Here is a 22483-nt window from a genome sequence, read left to right as displayed (position 1 = left end):
GGAATTTGACAAATACGGCATCCGCCATAATGCAATTGTGAATAGCCCAGAACTCTCCATGCTACGTGGTACAGAAGATCATGTTTAAGGTAACACTCAATCAAGTATCATTCTGGAGTGTAGTTTGAACCATGTGGAATGGGAAAAACTTACTGAGAACCGACGCCTTCTCGGATCCATGCAGCCTCGACGCTGAGTACTCTGACATCAAGTACGGATATCAATAATGATGCAAACGAAAATTTTAACATGTGGTCGCCTTGAATAACATACTGCCCTGTACTGGTTCTTAATCCGGTTCCTTTACCTTTCCTGGCATTGACATTGCAAACATGTAATGAAGATACAATTATACATAGTAATGCATAACATGTCCATATATTTGTACCTACTGAGGAAAGCTGTATGATATGCATATTGCTGGGAAACCTATGCAAGTACTTTCATACCATTGGACTGCATGCTGACGATTCCAAAAACATGGCTTGACATTTAATTACTTTGGGTATTGGCAAAATAGTTGACACTTCACCATAGTTCTTACTTATCTTAATAACATGAAACACTATGATCTGAATCCGCTGTGTTGTCTATTGAGTATAAGGCGTTTAAACAATAAAGTCTAGAGCTTCATGACTACATCTGTTATTTACCGCGATTGGGCATGTCGCCCGCGGTTTGTAGTATGCCACAAGGGGTTTTCTTGGCATGACTGCAGTATTTTGTTTAGTGAGGGGTGCGTGCGGCTTGCTTCGACCCGGTCACACTTGGTGTTCCGTCCTGAGCAGGTGATAACTTTTTAACATGTGATAACCACAAAGCATCTTTACTTCATCTCCACAGCAGGTTCACCTAACAGCTTCAAAACCTGAAATCTCTACCAGTTGGTTCGCCTCTTAGGCCGGGCGGTTCGCCTTTCTGCGGTGCAGCTTTATCAAAAGCACTCTCGTTAAGCTGCGTCATCTAAGGTGCTGTAAAACATCATTTTGCCTGAATCGAAACAGCTCGGCCCTGATTCCCCAACTCCTTCTTTATCCTGTTCCTCGGAATCATCATACAACCTACACCCAACATGTTTATTTGAGGCCAGCTTGTCAATAGCCCACTGAGGATACTCACAGTTCCAGAGAGCTTTTGCAATTACTAGTATGTACCGCCTTTCAGTCTTTTCGAAACTTTGATGCACTTATGTTTTGCGTTGAGACTGTGTACTCCCAACACAGCCAGCCGTGTCCCTACCTCAATTTTATACATGCAACATGGTTCCTTGTACAGATTACATGACGTCTATCTCATTTGAACCCTCTCAAACGTTTTGGATTTCTCCCACATACCACTGAGCCCGACTTCTTCATCTGACCATTTCACTTAGTATCGTACTCTAGCACCAACCTGGAAGTACTGTTTATGTGATATGTTATGTTATGTGTCCAGTATCTATGTTCCACTGTGACTTATAGATGACCTGGTCTTAAGAGTACACGTCTAGGTTTCATCTCATCTCTGTGACTTTTTAAGCTATCAAATAGATTTGATAGTCAGTTTACACGGTGGTCAGATTGGGCCTGAAAAGTCCCAGACTTTCATCGAACTCGAACTGCGTTCCATCGATTTCGATCCTGTGTTCTTTTTTAGTTTGCTCGCGGTCATCGACGGTTTCCCTGGTAACGCAAAGTGGCCGCGCCCTATTTTACCCGTCACGCTTTGCGCATAATCAAGATGGCGAACTTCTACAACAGGCGTTTGAATGCAACCACCCAGACCGACTGCAGCCTTTTCAGCGCAGGAAATATGCAGATCAGACCCGGATCTTCAGAGAGAGAGCCCAGCAATGCCCACAACTTCTGGGCATTGGCACAGGCAGCAGTCACTCGCCCTACCCAGTTGCCTGACCTTAGCATGGGGGTGGGCGCCGCCAGCATAAGCGCGGACATCGAGGCCGCCGTGGGCTACAACCTTACCCTGGTCGGGCCACTGGTAGACCACTACATCCTACAGCTCGGCCAGGGTATGTCCCGGCGGCTTCGTCCGCGCTTCCACACGGGGCCCGCTGTATTCAGCATCAACGTACCCCCTACCCTGTGGAGACACCTGGAGACGCTGCTCACAGGGTACGGGGGTACTGCGACTAGGCAGTGCTGCGTCAGCAGAGCAGGGGTGCGGAGTGTGAGGGTGATGTTGTATCCAGAAACCGGTCTTATCTAGAAACAGCTCCGGAGCACTTTCTGGATAGCCAGAACACGTCCCAAGCCAAGGGTGCAGGTTTTGGATATCCAGGATGTGCTCCAGGCGGAGCACGTTTGGGATAACCAAGGGTGTCTATCCAGATCATGCTCTTGGGGGAGGAGCTTCGTGTTTTAAAGGCGGAGACTATCTTGCATGTGATTATCGTAGCCAGACTCGCAAGCCAAAAGAGCACATTTTGGATAGACACCCTTGGTTATCCCAAACACGTCCCAAGCCAAGTGTGCAGCTTTGGGATAACCAAGGGTGTCGATCCAGGATGTGCTATGTGTCACTTCCGGGTTAGGTTTATCGTCGAAACTTTAAATTGAGCAAAACAGTTTGCAAAACCAAACTGTTTTTAGGGAGTCCACGGGTCAGTCTATCTCCCACATAATGTGTAGAATTCTAGGATCAGCGGTTGCAAGAAAAACAGTGGATATCGTTCGCCGTGATTCAGCGCGAATAATAATGGAAACCCGGGCGTAAACAATCACTGCGGGCGGTCGTCAGCAGAAGAGCGGATTCTGGATATCCAGAAACGTCGCCATTTGCCGACATATTGGGATAGTCAGCAGAAGAGCGGATTCTGGATATCCAGAAACGTCGCCATATTGGGATAGCATTACTGTTGGCATCCAGAAGTCGTCGCAGTTGTCACTAAAGGGCGCATCCATGATATGAATTTCTCGTTGAACGGTAGAATTCTGCTGGTAAACATGACGTCCATCGCCCGATCACAATTCGTTCACGCGTACGGATGTGACAATTAAGAAGATTCATGTGTGAACCGTGAGCAAAGTAACGTTGTCTACACTTGCATAACATTGTAGCACCGAATAAAGATAGATAGCCTTAATGGTCCTTAATAGAACCTTCCTGTAGTGTGTACTTAAATCCGAGATTTATATAAGTAGCCAGTTAAGTATTTTGCCTTTCATTGTACCTGTTACAGCTTTGACTTGACTTTTATAACTCCAAGTTACCAGCAGGCGCATTATTTACCATGATTATGTCGGCAAATCGGTAGAAGATGGGCAAATAGCAGTTACTTGAAACTCTAAAACACACCATTTTCCTGAGGCTTATGAAGCTATATTGGGTGTTGATTATGTCACAAAGTATTCTATTTTTCACTAATGTGGTCGTTTTCTATAAAACAGTGTACAGTGTAACCAAAAGTCTGTTGACTCTTGTTTTTGCCAAACTCTAGTTCGATGGTTATCAGAATAATGATTACATGAGCGCAGAGTGGCAAGTACAGATGGAATGACCCTGCAATGCAACCTAATTTTCTCAAATATTGTTGTTAGTATTAGGCACATGTTGTTCTCCTGAGTCAAACATGGCACTACAGTATCTTTATCCTGTCAACTATATGACACAACATTGAAGACAAGATACATTCCATTCTCTTACACAAACTTTTAATCCTTGAACAGCAGCAGATTCTGGCACTGTATATACACAGATAAACATGCTAACAATGGCATTAAATGTTTCGCAAGACATTTAGTACTAAATGTTTTAACTGTGCATGATGGAAGAAAAACATGTTCTACCAACTCCTAAAAAACTGTCAACTGTATGACAGAAGAAAACTATGCATGATGGAAGAAAAACATGTTCTACCAACTCCTAAAAAACTGTCAACTGTATGACAGAAGAAAACTATGCATGATGGAAGAAAAACATGTTCTACCAACTCCTAAAAAACGGTCAACTGTATGACAGAAGAAAACTATGCATGATGGAAGAAAAACATGTTCTGCCAACTCCTAAAAAACTGTCAACTGTATGACAGAAGAAAACTATGCATAATGGAAGAAAAACATGTTCTACCAACTCTGAAAAAACTGTCAACTGTATGACAAAAGAAAACTATGCATGATGGAAGAAAAACATGTTCTACCAACTCCTAAAAAACTGTCAACTGTATGACAGAAGAAAACTATGCATGATGGAAGAAAAACATGTTCTACCAACTCCTAAAAAACGGTCAACTGTATGACAGAAGAAAACTATGCATGATGGAAGAAAAACATGTTCTGCCAACTCCTAAAAAACTGTCAACTGTATGACAGAAGAAAACTATGCATAATGGAAGAAAAACATGTTCTACCAACTCTGAAAAAACTGTCAACTGTATGACAGAAGAAAACTATGCATGATGGAAGAAAAACATGTTCTACCAACTCCTAAAAAACTGTCAACTGTATGACAAAAGAAAACTATGCATGATGGAAGAAAAATATGTTCTACCAACTCCTAAAAAACTGTCAACTGTATGACAAAAGAAAACTATGCATGATGGAAGAAAAACATGTTCTACCAACTCCTAAAAAACTGTCAACTGTATGACACAACATTGAAGAAAAGGGACATTCCATTATCTTACGCAAACTTTTAGTCATTGAACAGCTACCAACAGCTACCAACTCCTTAAAAGACCTCTTTACAACAAGAGCTATGACCAGCAACTGCATCTACAGTGTAAACACACTAAAGGTCTTCTCGAAACCCAGCTCTCCACACACAGTTCCTGGCCTCCTCCAGCGTGGTCGTGCCTTTCCTCACCTGGTAGATAGCAGCAAGGGCTTCTGGTAGGAGGACCATAATCTGATACTCTTTTAGCTGTAGCCAAAAGAAGAATTTAAGTACTAAAATGTTGAAATGTGCCTCTCAATTGCACCAATCAAAACTCCATTGCTTCTGACAGTTACATGTCAACAACAAGTCTTTCTTGGATGAGAGAAATTACAACCATCAATATAATGTATTAAAACATTGCAGTTGGCTTATAACATATTGGAATATTACAACATATGTATTCAATATTTTTTCGCAATGAATAAAGATTAGTCATTTTCCAATGTTGTTGCCCAGCGTCACAAAAGAAGATAATGCTGCCGCAGAGAAAATACAGTGGATACAGCCCATTTGGACACCAACCCCAATATCAAAGTTTGTCATGATGACTGCTAACAAGTAAGAAGAGGGCTTACCAGTGGCATCTCCAGAGGAACCTTCACCTCTTTCATAATACACTTCCCGATGAAAGTGGCCTGTTCCTCAGTAAATGCTCCAGATTTATGCATCATATACAGTTTCCCTAAAGGGAAGAACAATGGTGATAATTAGGCTGTCTTGTATGTACAAATTACAAAGTCATTGAGTTCTGACCACATAAGCCATTTCAACTTTTGTTCACTTGTGATCCTTTTTGCACCAGGAAAGACTAGCATGAGTCATTATACTGGTGTTATTTTAACTGTACATGTGTCATGAAGTTTCCAATATGCATCAATGTAAAAACATGCAAGGGTTGCACTAAACAACTAAATGTGCACACACCATTATTACTACTAGTAGTATATTGACTAGGTGTAACAGACCGTTCAGTGTAATATAACCAGCTGCTGCCACACCGCATGCCTGCAAAGCTGGTGTGTTACGCCTCATATGGCGGTTATACCGGCTATATAGATACAGATACAGATTGAGAAAAAAGACTCACTTCTGGTGGAGTTGCCTTCCTCATCTTGCCCAAAGAATGTGGAGTGCCGCTTGTTGTCTGGAATCTAAAACACAAAACGGATATCAACAATTATTTTCCACACTAAATATCTGTCCTTGGATTATACTATAGGAAGCCCTGTCAATAACATTGAAATTGTTTACCTTACAGTTTGATGTACCAAACAATACCTTCATCTAAACTTACCTCTCCGTCTGCGAGTCTTTGCAGGAATGGCTTGATTGAAGTAAAATATCCCTTCAGCTCAGTCTCCTCGCATGGCACAAACCTTAACACAAAAATAAAAAAAGAGGGCATGGGATAAAAATGTTGTCAATGTTAAAGTAAGATTACATGAATCCCCTCGAAGTGTGCCTTTTTCTTGATAAAGTCTATATATAGCAAGTGTATTTCTTTCATACCTTGTAAATACGTAGCATGGTAATAACAGATAAATGTGTGACATCATTATTACATACATATAGCATCACAGATAAAGTCTTGTTTCGCAGTTTGCTGTTTCATAGTGCTATATGTTCTTCCAGTTAGTAGTGGGTAAACAATAAAATAATAAAAAAAGAGACAGCTGTAGATGTCAGCAAGTTAAGATGCCAAAAGATGAACAAAACAAAAAATGTTAGTATCGTGTTATTATAGAAAAGGCCAGCCTTAGTTTCCTTACAACAGATCAGCAGAAAAATTATCACGAGCTTGAAGCCAAGACTGAAGGCTATCTCCAGGATCTTGCACCTCTACAAGGTCACTGGGTGCATCTGTAAGCTGAGAAGAAAACTTCAGGTAAGAGAGAGCAGTAATTTAAGTAATTGCAATCATATGGCTTCAAGTTATATGCAGATAAAACCCTATTAGCAAAGAGAGAAAAGAAAGTGCAATTAAGTATGCAATTTATCGATAGCGATAGCATGTAGAGCATTTCGGGTATGAAAAAGATGACTTAATGAAGAATACCTACATATCACCATTCTCTGACTGTCTGCGCCTCTGTAAATTTTGTGTCAAAAACAAAAGAAGGAACAAATTAAAAAGAATGTTTCTCTCCTTACTTCTGCAATCAATTTGGTCCAAAGTTACATGCAGCTTTAGACTAATACCTATACTGAGCATTTCTTTTTGCATCTGGCACTGTTTGTATATCAGTGTGGGAGGCCATTTTAACTACTTACCACAGGTGGTGTATCCCCAATAGACTCAGGTCCCAGCAAGCTGTGATATCTCATCGCAATAGATACCTGGTAAATACAGAAAAATGACTCACTACTACTGTACATGTCACTGCATAAGACAACAAAGCTTTAAGGCTGGCCATGTTTACCACCATGTGGGATTCGCACTGTTGTGTACTGGTCATAATGGAATGCATTGGTTACATATACATCCTACTCTTACAATTGTACCAATGATTCTGCAGTATTTCGGAGGGGGTGCCATCAGCTGGCTGCATATTGCTCTTCACAGAGACCAACTATGGGGATTATGGACAGTTGTCTCAACTACTATGCTGACAAGTACATATCACAATTAATAAAATGTAGTTTGCCTTTTCTTTGAGGTCATGAGGATCCAGAGCTATATCCGAAGACCGTGGATTGTTGAACTCCACGGCCGTGCAATTCATCAATGGGGTGATGAACCCCACGGCCGTGGAATTCATCGATTTAGTGATGAACTCCACGGCCATTCCGCGACGATATAGTGATGAACTCAACGGCAATGCCGTCACTACTAGCGACGATTCGCCGTGGAATTCATCGATTTAGTGATGAACTCCACGGCCATTCCGCGACGATATAGTGATGAACTCAACGGCAATACCGTCACTAATAGCGGCGATTCGCCGTGGAATTCATCGATTTAGTGATGAACTCCACGGCCATTCCGCGACGATATAGTGATGAACTCAACGGCAATGCCGTCACTAATAGCGGCGATTCGCCGTGGAATTCATCGATTTAGTGATGAACTCCACGGCCATTCCGTGACGATATAGTGATGAACTCAACGGCAATGCCGTCACTAATAGCGGCGATTCGCCGTGGAATTCATCGATTTAGTGATGAACTCCACGGCCATTCCGAGACGATAGAGTGATGAACTCAACGGCGATGCCGTCACTAATAGCGGCGATTCGCCGTGGAATTCATCGATTCAGTGATGAACTCCACGGCCATTCCAAGACGATTTAGAGATGAACTCAACGGCGATATCGTCACTAATAGCAGATACCGCTAACCACCGTGGTTCAAAAACCGGTGTTTCATACACCGGTTTCATTTGCATAATTTATGAAACCGCCGTATCGTATTAAATCGGCGGCGGTGCGACGGGCGATTCAGTAATTTTCGCCATCGTACGCGTAGCCAAAACATCGGGAAATTTAACTACGCGGTTTTAGGATTTGTGGATTTAATGAGCCATTATAGTTTGGAAAAAATGGCAATATATCATAAGTACATTCAAACCTACCACCCAAAACGCAAGGTCTCACGGGATAGCTTGTGTCTAACATCGTCGCCATGTTTTTTTCTTTTGTTTGTTATGCCTATAGTACAGTATGGTACAGGCATGGGCCCACTATAGTTCTGTCGTAATATGAGAAATCTACAAAGATAGAGTATCATTCGATAAGTAGACATGACAGGTTTCTATATTTCGACATAGAATATTTATTGCCCTGGCCACAGGAAAAAGACCGCCGCTATCTTTGTTACCATAAATACGCCATGCCTTATAATAACAGTGGTATAATTTGTTATCGCCAAGGCCATACATATATCATCTTATGCCAAAATATAGCACCTTGTGATATTTACTCATCAAATCATACTATTTTTCGACACATTTCACCATCCTGTGTGTTCAAATGACTCAGATGCCACTATTTTAAAAATGGCGTAAGATATGACAAGGATGGCGCCGGGTGAGGTCAACCAGGATTTCCAAGGCAGGAAACGATTTTCTGTCTCAAAGATTCTTGTCGCCAGGACAATAGATACATTATTCTATGTCGAAATATAGCAGCCTGTGATGTTTACTCATAAAATCATACTGTATTTTGGTAGATTTCATCCACCTTCATGTGTATTTCGGTGGTGTAGTTTGGTAAATACACGGTATCCTCATACAAAGACAAACACAATTTCGCCTGTAAAGTTTGGCAGATAAACTTTTTTCCTTTAATAATCTGAAACTTATATTCACAAACCGGCATCTTTATGTAGGTTATAGTCGGAATCTTTATGTAGGTCATAGTTGGCATCTTTATGTAGGTTATAGTCGGCTAAGTCAGTCCAATGAGGTTAAATAGAGACGGTTTTGAATATTTTGTAACAATAGAAAAACATGGCGCCGATGTTTAGCACAAGCTATCCCGTGAGACCTTGCGTTTAGGGTGGTTGGTTTGTCTGTACTTCGTATTGTGACTTTTTCCAACTTGTCAGAGCTTGAGCCATCGACCAACAAGGATATTGTACAAGCCTTGGTACCAAGGTGTGTTTGAGCGTCCCTTGTGGTGATCGCTGTGTGTTGTGTGGAAGAATTTGTCATTTTTGTGCCATGATAGTTTGGAAAAATCAAACATGACAATACATCATAAGTACATTCAAAACTACCACCCCAAACGCAAGGTCTCACGGGATAGCTTGTGTCTAACACCGGCGCCATGTTTTCTTTTGTTTCAAATCACGGCCGATTATAAGATTAAAAACTTAAAGATGCCAAATGTTCGCTAAATGTGTTGACACTTTTCGCCGAAAAAAGTGAATAATACCTTAACATGTTTATTCTATAGTTTTACATGTTTGCCCATTAAATTGAATTTGAACCCAGTTTTAAAATATTCCGAGCGGAATGCCGATTATATTTTCATTTAGCTTGCGACTGACTACCTATGTTTACAATTTGTGGGCAACGCAGCTGAACGGTCAACTTGTATTGCTCGGTAATTGCTCTAGCACATGAATGAATGTGAAGAAAAGGTATTCTTAAGCATCATCACAGTCAAAGTTTCTGTGCGCCAGCTCCGATTTCCCGATTATCAAGTTGTCGGTGGCACGCGCTGTCGTATAAGATGTGTCCTTACAGTGGGTTACGGACAACAACTACACACAGACACTTCAAAGTCGCATTATACACACAATTCTATTCACAACTACATACATATATATGATGTATCATCTACTCGAGTAAAAAAATATAGACAAACCATCCCCAGTCTCGAGCACTCTTCGAGAAGAGAATATCAACAAATTTGTCACATGTGCAGACATATCGAATACATTAACTTGTTATCGACATTTCGAAAGTAGCGACATTATAGGGTGTTGAAAAATGTTACGGTCATGTACCTGTTGCAATTGTTGTGCAATAAACATTGACTTGACTTATCCACAAAACACAAAGAACACATGTGATGATGAACAAAAAGAACTTGTATGATCTTCTAGCGTCGCTGCATCTAGATTACAAAACTATACAAATTCCGCATTTGGTATCAAAACAAAGATATGAAAGAGGTTTGACATCGAATGACGCACACAAAACTATCGCTATATCGAAAAGCTTGGTATGGAATGAGGCATGCAAAACCATCGCTATGTCTATGAAATCACAACGAACACGGCTAAATATCTAAACATTTTTTTCAACTTTATCCGAATTATGTCATATTAGCTGATTCAATTATAATGGTGTGCATTCAGTGACGGCATAGCCGTTGAGTTCATCACTATATCGTCGCGGAATGGCCGTGGAGTTCATCACTAAATCGATGAATTCCACGGCGAATCGCCGCTATTAGTGACGGCATTGCCATTGAGTTCATCACTATATCGTCGCGGAATGGCCGTGGAGTTCATCACTAAATCGATGAATTCCACGGCGAATCGCCGCTATTAGTGACGGCATTGCCGTTGAGTTCATCACTATATCGTCGCGGAATGGCCGTGGAGTTCATCACTAAATCGATGAATTTCACGGCGAATCGCCGCTATCAGTGACGGCATAGCCGTTGAGTTCATCACTATATCGTCGCGGAATGGCCGTGGAGTTCATCACTAAATCGATGAATTCCACGGCGAATCGCCGCTATTAGTGACGGCATTGCCGTTGAGTTCATCACTATATCGTCGCGGAATGGCCGTGGAGTTCATCACTAAATCGATGAATTCCACGGCGAATCGCCGCTATTAGTGACGGCATTGCCATTGAGTTCATCACTATATCGTCGCGGAATGGCCGTGGAGTTCATCACTAAATCGATGAATTCCACGGCGAATCGCCGCTATTAGTGACGGCATTGCCGTTGAGTTCATCACTATATCGTCGCGGAATGGCCGTGGAGTTCATCACTAAATCGATGAATTTCACGGCGAATCGCCGCTATCAGTGACGGCATAGCCGTTGAGTTCATCACTATATCGTCGCGGAATGGCCGTGGAGTTCATCACTAAATCGATGAATTCCACGGCGAATCGCCGCTATTAGTGACGGCATTGCCGTTGAGTTCATCACTATATCGTCGCGGAATGGCCGTGGAGTTCATCACTAAATCGATGAATTCCACGGCGAATCGCCGCTATTAGTGACGGCATTGCCATTGAGTTCATCACTATATCGTCGCGGAATGGCCGTGGAGTTCATCACTAAATCGATGAATTTCACGGCGAATCGCCGCTATCAGTGACGGCATAGCCGTTGAGTTCATCACTATATCGTCGCGGAATGGCCGTGGAGTTCATCACTAAATCGATGAATTCCACGGCGAATCGCCGCTATTAGTGACGGCATTGCCGTTGAGTTCATCACTATATCGTCGCGGAATGGCCGTGGAGTTCATCACTTAATCGATGAATTCCACGGCGAATCGCCGCTATAAGTGACGGCATTGCTGTTGAGTTCATCACTATATCGTCGCGGAATGGCCGTGGAGTTCATCACTAAATCGATGAATTCCACGGCGAATCGTCGCTATTAGTGACGGCATTGCCGTTGAGTTCATCACTATATCGTCGCGGAATGGCCGTGGAGTTCATCACTATATCGATGAATTCCACGGCCGTGGAGTTCATCACCCCATTGATGAATTGCACGGCCGTGGAGTTCAACAATCCACGGTCGTCGGATATACCTGGGATCCAATAAAAATCAAATTAATTCACACCTCATCATCATGGAGTGGTGAAGGACTGGAGCCTTGGAGTGGTGAAGGACTGGAGCCTTGGAGTGGTGAAGGACTGGAGCCTTGGAGTGGTGAAGGACTGGAGCCTTGGAGTGGTGAAGGACTGGAGCCTTGGAGTGGTGAAGGACTGGAGCCTTGGAGTGGTGAAGGACTGGAGCCTAAAGCAGCTGAAATGTAGCGTGGATGTATGACATGATCAAAATGTATAAAAAATATATATTGTTCATAGAAAGCAAGGAAGACTATTGTGGGAAGACAATGAACGTCTACAGTGTATGACATATCACAGCACTGTGTTTCTTTTAAAGTTTACATTGTGTAAAAGACAAAAATCTAAAGCACAATACCTGTTGTGTCCAGGCTTTGGTAATGACGCTCAGCGTAGTGTCCCAACAAAAGGGGGGTCCCTTCACTTTCCCCACCTATTGGCTCCACACAGATGAAGCAGCCATCTTCACCTCCACTTGTCGAAACAATGTGAATGGTTCGCTTCAGGAAGTCAGCTATGGCCTGCACGTAGATGTGATCTGCCCAAGAGCCATTTTGGGACATCTTTGCTAGGTACTCATCTAGGCTTCTTTCAGCCGTGAAAGCGACTATTGACTCACCATTTGTCTGCAAGGACATGTAATGAGATATGATGATTAATAATGTTACATGTTATTGTCATTTACATTAAAAAGTGTCAGCTACATAGCAATGATACTGACAGATGATATTATATTGAATCTTTCTACTTGCATTCTACTTACTAAATGTGTCCCTATGCAGGAACAGAAGCACCATATAAGCAAAAAGAAAAAGAATCATAAAGTTAGTGAAATCAAACTGCACCGTTTTGGGATGGTCTTTTATATAGCAGGTCACTGCCTCCCTAATGTCTCCTTGGTACATTGTCTTAGCTCCTTCCTTTCTTAGGGCATCTCTCTGCAGTTGGTCATTGATGGCCCAGAAAAAGCAATTCCCATCTTTCGGGGTTGGTTCACGAAACATGAGTCCTGCAGTTTGGGCCCTCTGCTGCAGGACATCAGGTGTACCACCTTCCATCAACATGAGGCCTCTGCTCAGCTCATACAGGTCAACCTTTCTCCCTAGTAGATATAAACAACACACAATAGTATATTTAGACAACCTTCAACTAAATTATAAAGATTTTAAAACAATTACAATGGCGGTTAATCGTTTGAATTCTTATATGTCATCAGCGGCTGGCAGTAACTTGAAAACATGCAGCACGAACACAAGAAATCTAACATTATGTTTTGAATTTGATCCGTCTATTTCATATCTAACTTACATGAATGTGCCAACGAAGACCTGGGAACAGCAGTACTGCAGTTGTTTTGGACCTGTGAGAGGTGGAATAACAAGTGAGCAAAAATAACAACAGGTATTATCATACAAAAAAAATAAGTCAACATCAATGGTACCTCCAATTGTTATGAATATAATATGTTCTTTGTTAAGTTCACCGTAACAGCTGGTAACAGGAAAGTAATTCTTTGCAGCATCATTTGCCGTGATGTAAGGATGGCTTTAGTACATCAAGACAAAAAAGCAGTTCTGCTATCAAACATCATTGCAGCCATATCATATAGGTCCTGCAGTACCAAAAACTGATCTCACCTCCACACTGTTCTTGTTTTTGCAGTCTAGATGTTTCTTGGCACATTTGCACTTAGTCCCACACACTTTCCCTGCCTTCCTGCAGTTGCAGTTACTGCTGGAACAAACTGGAACTTTGCTGCAACCACAGCACTTCTGCCCTGGTGCTGTCTGTGTTGGAACTTTTCCATCCAAAGTTGAAACTGCTTTAACTAGCGTCACTTCCCGTACATCAGTGGTACCTGGAACTGTGATGTAAATATATTTGTTGCAACATATGTATTGACATATTATTCAATAACCTTTTTCCTGTAGAAGTCTCCTTTTGGCATCATGTTTGCATTGGTTGTACAGGGTAAGGCAGCATGTAGAAGATTAAGAGACTGCTATATGATCTTAAAATATAAGGGGTCTTTGATCTTTCCAAAGCTTGCAATCAGTTCTGTTTATATATAGTTTTCTGACGCATGTATATTTTTCCCTATGTTTTTACCATGTATTTGCAGTTAGACCACGGGCATGAACTTGCAATAAACTTCACTTTATATAATGGATAAGTCTCACCCATCCTGGTCTCTTGTGTATTTCCTACTGGCTCTGCCTGCTCAGTCAGACTATCCTGCTGCAACTTAACATTGGGCCCTCTTGTGTCAGCAATGTCTGTAACAGGTATCACAGAAAGATTTTCATTGCTGTATTTGTACGACTATTGAATGTTGACAGGTTTATGTGTCATGTATGTTGCATTCCATGATCCTAAGCAATGAATTAAGGACATAAAACGCTGCTGAATACCTTCTTGTAACTTAGGAGGGTGGTCATGTCTGGAGAACCTGTGTACACTCCATGCAACAGGAAGCATTGCAGGCTGTGCATCGCCAGTACTTCCACATTGGTCTCTGTCGCTGGCAGATGTCACACTTGTGACTGGCTGGCACATGGAGGTCTACAGTAAAAGAGAGAATTACATACCGAAAGACAGTCAGGCTATCTTAGGTTTAAAATGGTAAATTTTCACAAACCTTAAAGTCATAACAAAGCCCTCCATAGGTAAGGACAAACATAACCAAGTAGATGAAACTTACAAACAGATAGCTCTTGGAGACGGCTGTCCTTTAACTGGGGCCATATGATTCCAATCAGTGCAACGGGAACAATGCAAGCTGACAGCTCACCACTTCTGTCTGATGACAGGTATGGAAGGTTGCACTTTGTGATGGCCTGCAACAATATATGACACTTGTTTTAGAAATATTTTTACTGACAATGACATAATTCTAAAGTTTAATTACTTATATGGCCTGTCTATATTATAACATTGTCAATTGATAAGTAAATTTGACAATCTACCTCTTGATAGGTCCGTATGTCATCTGGACACTCTGCTGGCACCTGTAGAGCCAATGTTCCCTCTTTAAAGGCAGTTATTAGCATGACAACCACACCCGGCTGGAATGCCGCCTGCAGTTGAGGTGGGACAGAGGTCCACATGTAGCTCTGCATCGACTGGTACCAGCTGATGAGAATCCCCTCACCATTCTTTGAAAAGAAAGTTGCAGCACCTGTAACAACAAAAGGCCAACATGCTTTATTTGCAATGACAAAGCATGCAAATTCATGTTTCATCCATGTCAAAAAAGGATAGCCCAGCTTCAAGTTTTTATACTAAAGAATACTAAATATTCAACAAAGGGACATATCAGTTATGGATTGGAGAATGGGGAAGTTATATATATTACACAGGACTGACAGGAGGTAAAGTAACAGCCTCACAAAATGGATATTCAATAGATTGGTTAATGGAAGGCTAACCTTTGCTTTAAATGGTAAATGACTGCAATCATCATCCCTTCTGTCATAATTTGAAACTGATTTTTTGAAGCATTACACTTGAAACAATGTGTCATGACAAACTTATAATCTTCTTACTGATTTCGACATTCTATCTTCACAGCCATATATAACACATAGAGTATTCTTAAATGAAAAATTAACATTGAATGGCACATGTCAAATGCACAGAACTGTACTTGATAACAGGTAGATGCAATCAGCAAATGTTACCATTACCTCCATCGAGCTCTGAAGCGTAGAACAACAACCCCTTGTTGTGCAGGCATGCCGACAAAACACGCCCTGTCATTTGCCTCTGGGACCCATAAAGCTGTCTCCAGGCAGCCATCCCAGACTCTGTGCCATCCTGACTGTGGGGTTCCTGACTCTGCCTGGTTATATCAAGGAAAGTGACACAGTATTGTTACAAATAGATTTGAGAGTAAGAGTGGATATTTCTATTACCTTTAGTGCACACACTAGACAACATACTTTTGGTAGATGATAAGTGTTAAAATACCTTTTGATGATGAGCTGTGACACGTGGTAATTTCTCTGAAGTACCATTCCTGTTGTTTCCCCTACATCATCCAGGACTTCCATGGTTAACTTGTTGTGCCTCACATCTAGAACCCTGACCCTGACCTGTCGTCGGTCAGTACCTGCTGCACGGCGGTCATTGATATCTAGCTTGAGGTAGCCCTCATCACCAGCCTTGACAAAGTGGGTCTGATGAAAAGAAAAGATGATCAGTTGTTTAAAGTGTATCAGAATGCCTTGCTAAACACCTTTATGGAAATACACCATAGAATGTACTATAATGCATTTACCAGTACTTTTCCATACAGCTGAAATAAAATATGATCCAAACATAAATTTGGAACTTCCCATAAAAATTGGCAACACCAGCTGTACAGCACATGAAGACACTGCCAACATAGCAGAACATTGTCCTGGAATATAAAGCTGCCATATACAGTTATTATGTCTATTACATACCACTTGCTCATCCCTGGTAGCTATCTTGCCCTCTGCAACCAGAGACGCCACAGTTGCAGCCTCTGCCACGCAGGATACCACAGCAAGTGCCTCCTCCATGTCATCACTGAAAATGAAGGTATGCTATGCTGTTAAAAAGCTCATTATTAAGGGTAGTATACACATGTAAGTGACACTTTTTTTTCTCGAGAAGTACATTGTATCTGATTACAAAATTTTTGGTTTGTTTCAATCACAGAGATATCCAGGGAAGATGTGTACTTCACCTGTTGAAGATGGGTGGGTCAGCGTATGTGGTTAGGAGGTCAGCTGGACTGTCAGTGTTGATGGTCTCAATTTGATGCCTCCTGGTTTTGTACAACGGATACCAAACGTCAACAGGACACAGGTTCCTTCCCCGGAAATGGAGAGACTGATGACAGGAGCTTTACAGTAAAGGAAAAAAGAACACAATTTGGAAGCTAGAAAAGAGCGCATTTTATTGCAGACAGATATGAATGCTCAATTTTGCCCAAAGGTTATTGTATGCAAAACAAGACTCAGTATAAGAAAAAAATCAGAGTAAGAGAAAAAATTGCTGCATTAATATGATATTGCATAGTACAAGCAGTATCAATATGAAAATACCCACTTGTTATAGTCATACAGTGCTTTCTGTAGCACTTCCTGTGGAGTCATGCTCACACTGCTGTCTAATCTGTTCTGTGCCAAGAGGGCTGAGACTTTTGTCTTGATGGTCTGAATCCCTCGCTCAAACCTGCCACCTGTTGTGGGGCTCCTTGGGTTGGCAAGAACAATCTTGACCCCCAGGGCCTTCATTAGTTCCCTGTAATAGTAAGAAGAAACAAGAAACACCATGATGCAATACTGTTCACAACATAAGATAAGGGTTAACATACTGGTAAATGTATTTTTCATGACGGATGTGCTTGTTATATATATTTAACTGATTAAAGTGTTGGAAGTGAAATTACAGGTCTACTGATGAAAACATGGTTCAATCAACGTAACCAAGATCAATACCAAGTTCAATCTTGATACATATTTCAGTGATATTTATGACTATGCTTTAGTATTTGATACTGTTTGTAGGTCTGTAGGTTATGAGAAGATATTACATGTATATGATAGCGTTAAATCATACAAACCTGACAACATGGGATACAAACTCGCTGCCGTTGTCACTTTGCAGCTCCTCCCATACAATCCCAAGAGTGAGGCATAGATTGAGCAGTAGCTTTGCTACTGTCAGTGCCACCTGTTCATCCACGGTGTCATCTGTGGTTGGCATAACCCACCCCCAAGCAAATCTGGAAAGACAGCAGTAGGCAAACAAAACAGATTGTCATATCAATATACTGAGTAAGGACAACCGATTCAGTCAAACTTCCAAAACAAAGAATGCAGATCTAGATTAAAGCTCCTAAACTATTTTTGTTATTGTGAACTTCATGTAACAAAGCACTGAAATGATAAAATTGGAAGTCTGACAAATGATAAGGCTGTAGATATTTAGCAATAGGCATCAATGGAAACTTCATTTCATGTGATTGAAGAGGACTCAATGGGGCCACGTGTCATACAGTCAATCCAAAGACATGAACTTTTAAATCCTAATACATTAAAGTGTAAAAACAGCAACAAAATAATTACTTTTTTGGGTACATTTCTAACAAACCACTAGTACCTGTGGGATGGAGGCAACATTTCCTTTATCAAGTATATGATGCACATTCATTGTATATCATAACGCTTGTAGTCATATTGATATGTTACCTGCTGAAATAGTCAATCGCATACAGGACCCTTCTCTTCGGTGTACCGTCGTGGAAGTTGATGGAGGCAAAGTCAATGCCAAGACGTCGGAAGAGTCTGTTGATACTTATGGGCTGGTTGTGTTGGATCTTGGTGTTAGAACTCTGAAAGCAAAAGTAACATAATATCTGAAGACACTGGTTACATTTCTATCTTTCTATCTTTTCTATCTTTAGATTTAGAAAACTTTTATACATGAAAAACACACTTCAGAAGTATATCAGCCTTTGTCACCAGGTTTATAATATCTTTAATTTTATCAACTAAAGTATTCAACATAATGCAGCATCACACAAGTCAGGTACATGTAGTTTAGTTTGAAGACAGATGATTATACTACTAGTGAGTCCTTCACAATGATAAACAATGACAAAGAGCATGATACATATTATATTGTACCTTATAAGTCCGGCAAACTGAGCAGTTGTTCACATAGTCTGCAACCTTTATCGAATCGTAATGGTCATATATCTGTGAAAGCTGGAGGATAAAGGGAATCTGAAAGATAACATTAATACAGTGTATTGTGAAAGCTCTTCATTATGACACATATATACATATGTTACATATACTCTCCATATACAAACAATGTTATGTTTGGTTACTTCCTGGGGATTCCTTGCAATCTGTCTGAAAAAGGCATGGCATTGATTATTCATTCATGTCTGTCATATCTAACCAAGGTATCCAAGTTCAGTGGTGTAACCTGTCTATTTTACAGTGGATTTTACCAGTCACAAATAACAGTCAAACTATCACATAAAATGAACAGTAAGTACATCATCAAACATACAGATTCAACATACAATAATAAGTTCAAAATAGATGTAAGAGCCAACAAAACAAGGGCTCTTTGATACAGTAAATCTTCCCATATGGCAAATAAACATAACAACAGACCCCACATTTTTCCCTTATTAGGACCTTGACGTTACCTTCAGCTTCATGGCGGTGATGCCCGGGTGAGACGCGTTATCATGGTAAGCCCGCATGATCTCTGGGAAGTCTTCCTTTATCATGACGAGCTTCCCCTGCTTTCGCAGCTCACCCTCCACACACTCGAAGCCCCTCGCCTTGCGCTGGAAGCTCTTCGTCTGTAGTTTTGACTCCTGAGTTCCCCTCAGGCCAAAGGGTTCGGGCCAAGACTTGTGCTCTAGAACCGATAGGTTCTGGAAAACTTCATGTTCCCAGTCAGTGGCCGATTTTGTCTTTCTTCTACCCAGATAGTAAAGCAGGGCATCAGCCTCTGCTTTACTGATCAACACTGGAAAACGATTAAAAAAAATGAGTATAACGTTAGATGAACTGATCAAGATGAACACCCCCCACCCCCCACCAAAACACACTTCTAAATCCACGAACTTTCCCGTTTCCTAGGCTGTTGGACGCAAGCAGGCGTATAGCTAGTATTCCATATGTATAGAAATAAAACTATAACAACAAGAAAACAAAAACAGTGTATTACTTGCGGTGGTAGAAGTCCGAGAAATCTAGGCGCCCAACAGCGAAGCTTCAGCCCAAAGAAGTTCTATCCAACTTTCTAAACTCTCGCAACTCGAAGTCTCGCGATGTCTCGCGTGGTCAAACCAAATATGGAGACTTGGCGTGAATAATTACTGGTAGCGGTCCTGTCAATCACCATGATTGACTGCACCCTTGCACCAACCAGCGCACATGGCTGCACCGGAAGGAGCGCATTCTGGCTATCCAGAAGTGTCACCATGTGAAGACAAATCTGATGGGAGACAACTCTGGAAACGACAGATAGGAATGCTAAAGTGGGGATACGGACGCTAAAGGTGGGGGTACGGAAGCTACATTTTGTTTAATTTTGTGAAATGCAAACTATACACCTGGTTTCAAACAGTTTATTTGATATCAATTGTTGACAAAACAGAGGAAGGCAAAGTGTACAATGTGTTACAAAAAGGCACAAATTGCACTACAACTGAAACAATTACAATTAAACCGAAGGAAGGAGACTTTTGATCTCAAACCTTATGTATTTTGCTTTCCAGGACAATTAAGGTTACCAGTCTTATACTAGAAAGGCCACACAAAATCCACGAATTATAAGGCTAGTTGAGAACAAAAGTAAATACCTTTTTGCAAAGAATGTAAAGCAAGAAGCAAATCGATTTGTAGCATTTTACGTCTAACGCTAGATACCATCGCAGCACAATACATAATTTGACTACTGGTACGTACAGTACGCCGAATAGACCCAAATTGTGTCATTAACAAGGACTTCATCTACAGATTGCTGGGGGCATGACAGGAGATTAACCCTGATTCGTGATTGTCATTTCGGCTCTAGGTTCAACCTAAAAATGCACTATCCATCTGTCTACCTGAAGCATTATCAGCCGAGATAATCATGATCTCTTGATCGATGGAAAGGAGTTGAGTCCATTTTCATGACACCCTGAGTAATGTTGCTGTGGAGGGGTCGAGATATCTCAAGAGCAACGACTACTTCTGCACACAGGGCTCCAGCCTGTTTCTGCGGTATACAAGCCCGATGCATGGCTACTTCAGTCTCGGTGGCTATGTCGATGATCGTGATTGCATTCGAACAAACCGCAATGTTTAGTGTTTAACCCTATCTAGACGGGGGGGGGGGGCTAAAAGTGCCCGCGCCAACTTTGACATCGTATAACTGCCAAACGACGTATGGTAGGACAACCAAACTTGGTGACTTTTCCTAAAATTTAGTTGGCAACAATATTATGATAAAAGTATAAGTTTATCATTTTTCGTGTTGCCATGGCAACGGGTTTCTGAAGAGGCATTTTATGCAAATTTCACTAATTTCGATTTAAACATAGTTGTTTCCAATGTTTTATTGCTCAATCACACTAGTTTACTATATGTATAACATCATATGTGATTAAATGTAACTGTCATGATTCAATACTCATAAATTATGCTAATTTGATGACGTCATCCCTCAAAATGTAAGATGGCGGACAAGATCTTCATTTTTTGTATAAACAGGCTTTTTGCCTTTAAATTCGTCACAACCTGGAATTTTCTTAACCAGAAACATTGAGATTAATGTTTTTAGTCTATTTTGATGTGTTTTAAAAAATTTCAAAATGGCCGATCCAAGATGGCGGATCCCAGGGGGTCGCTAACAACACATGACGTCATTCTTCGACGTCAATTTGACGTCAACTTAGTCACCACTGACGTCAAATGTCTTGGCATACCTTTAAATCAATAATACGCACTATTTTGTCTAATACTTTTAGATATTATGGGAATTCCCTATTTAGCCAATAAAATCACATCGATGACGTCATAATAACGTCAGATTACGTCATAACGTCACCAAAATTACTAGAATTATAAAACTTCACGTGAACATCACTCCCTGCAAATTTGGTGATGATAGAGCATACCGTTCGGAAGTTATGAAGGGGGGTCGAAAAAGCCCCCCCCTCCCCGGTCCAAGAAGTCTCAAAAAAGTCTAGATAGGGTTAAAAGATCAGGGATTTAGATGGTTCTGTTAGCTCTTAACTACTTAGGTTCTCCAACCACCTGCCTTCATTTCTGGCCCCGTGTTATTGTCTTGGTTCAGGACTCCAAGATACGACACAAGGCAAATTATGACGTGGTCTAGGTCCCCGACAACCACCGACCACTACATAAACAGAAAGGAAAACAGATGGTAGAAGAACCCAAGCAGTCATAAGCCTACAGGACCAGGAAAGTCCCCGTTCTCTGAAACATTGAACTTCACAACCACGCCGAATACATTCTCAGCCACCAACACAGTTACAGAAACTGAAGCAGCAACATACCGGGCATGTACACCACAGAAACGGGCGAAAGCCCTGCATACAAAAGTAGCCACCACTCACAAAATGCCCCAACCCACTTCCAACAACATCACTCAGGATGTCAACAAAACACACATCTAGCACCCTACCATCAACCAAGAGATTGTGATCATCCCTACCGACAATGCCTAGGCTCAGGTACACAGAGGGAATCGTACGTTCAGTTAAATCTATGAATGCAGCATCACAAATCATTTGACTTCCCGTCATGGCAACTAAAAGTGAGTCCCAGCCAAATTCTGCAATGATGTAAACACTTTACAATTCCAGGTCCTCTGGCAGGGCGTACACATGGGCACCGGTCTTTCTGGACGTAACAGTGAAGATGGAGAACTTGGCATTGGATGACAACCTCTCACTCAGAGTAAGTCTTATGGCCATGAACATCGGCGTTGTTGACCTGAGCTTCAAGGCATCAATAAGATCTTGGAACTGCTGAGAGATGTCAGC

General features: G+C 41.4%; 2 protein-coding genes and 1 long non-coding RNA gene across 3 annotated transcripts; all 3 read right to left on the bottom strand.

Moving 5' to 3' along the window:
• Nucleotides 1–5226: 5226 nt before the first annotated feature.
• LOC136437003 (uncharacterized) lies at nucleotides 5227–6031 on the bottom strand. The gene is made up of 3 exons (XR_010756132.1): nucleotides 5948–6031; nucleotides 5741–5804; nucleotides 5227–5335 (listed from the first exon to the last, which is right to left on the bottom strand). It is a non-coding gene; the product is annotated as an uncharacterized lncRNA (long non-coding RNA).
• Nucleotides 6032–6709: 678 nt separating this feature from the next.
• Nucleotides 6710–14358, bottom strand: LOC136437595 (uncharacterized). The gene is made up of 9 exons (XM_066432216.1): nucleotides 14337–14358; nucleotides 14106–14201; nucleotides 13563–13783; nucleotides 13234–13285; nucleotides 12771–13027; nucleotides 12284–12551; nucleotides 11919–12103; nucleotides 6925–6990; nucleotides 6710–6742 (listed from the first exon to the last, which is right to left on the bottom strand). The coding sequence occupies exons 2-9, from the start codon at nucleotides 14107–14109 to the stop codon at nucleotides 6710–6712; spliced, it is 1086 nt and encodes a 361-aa protein (XP_066288313.1). The 5' UTR covers nucleotides 14110–14201; nucleotides 14337–14358.
• A 1-nt stretch (nucleotide 14359) lies between these two features.
• LOC136437594 (uncharacterized) lies at nucleotides 14360–19919 on the bottom strand. The gene is made up of 13 exons (XM_066432214.1): nucleotides 19654–19919; nucleotides 19124–19452; nucleotides 18588–18668; nucleotides 18150–18292; nucleotides 17522–17683; nucleotides 17005–17199; nucleotides 16640–16798; nucleotides 16374–16479; nucleotides 15895–16103; nucleotides 15612–15766; nucleotides 14892–15103; nucleotides 14627–14762; nucleotides 14360–14487 (listed from the first exon to the last, which is right to left on the bottom strand). Coding segments are annotated over exons 1-13 (2016 nt in total). The 5' UTR covers nucleotides 19655–19919.
• Nucleotides 19920–22483: the final 2564 nt, after the last annotated feature.

Source organism: Branchiostoma lanceolatum, chromosome 6 (genome assembly GCF_035083965.1).
Source record: "Branchiostoma lanceolatum isolate klBraLanc5 chromosome 6, klBraLanc5.hap2, whole genome shotgun sequence".
Taxonomy (NCBI): domain Eukaryota; kingdom Metazoa; phylum Chordata; class Leptocardii; order Amphioxiformes; family Branchiostomatidae; genus Branchiostoma; species Branchiostoma lanceolatum.
This window is presented reverse-complemented; position numbering and strand designations above follow the sequence as displayed.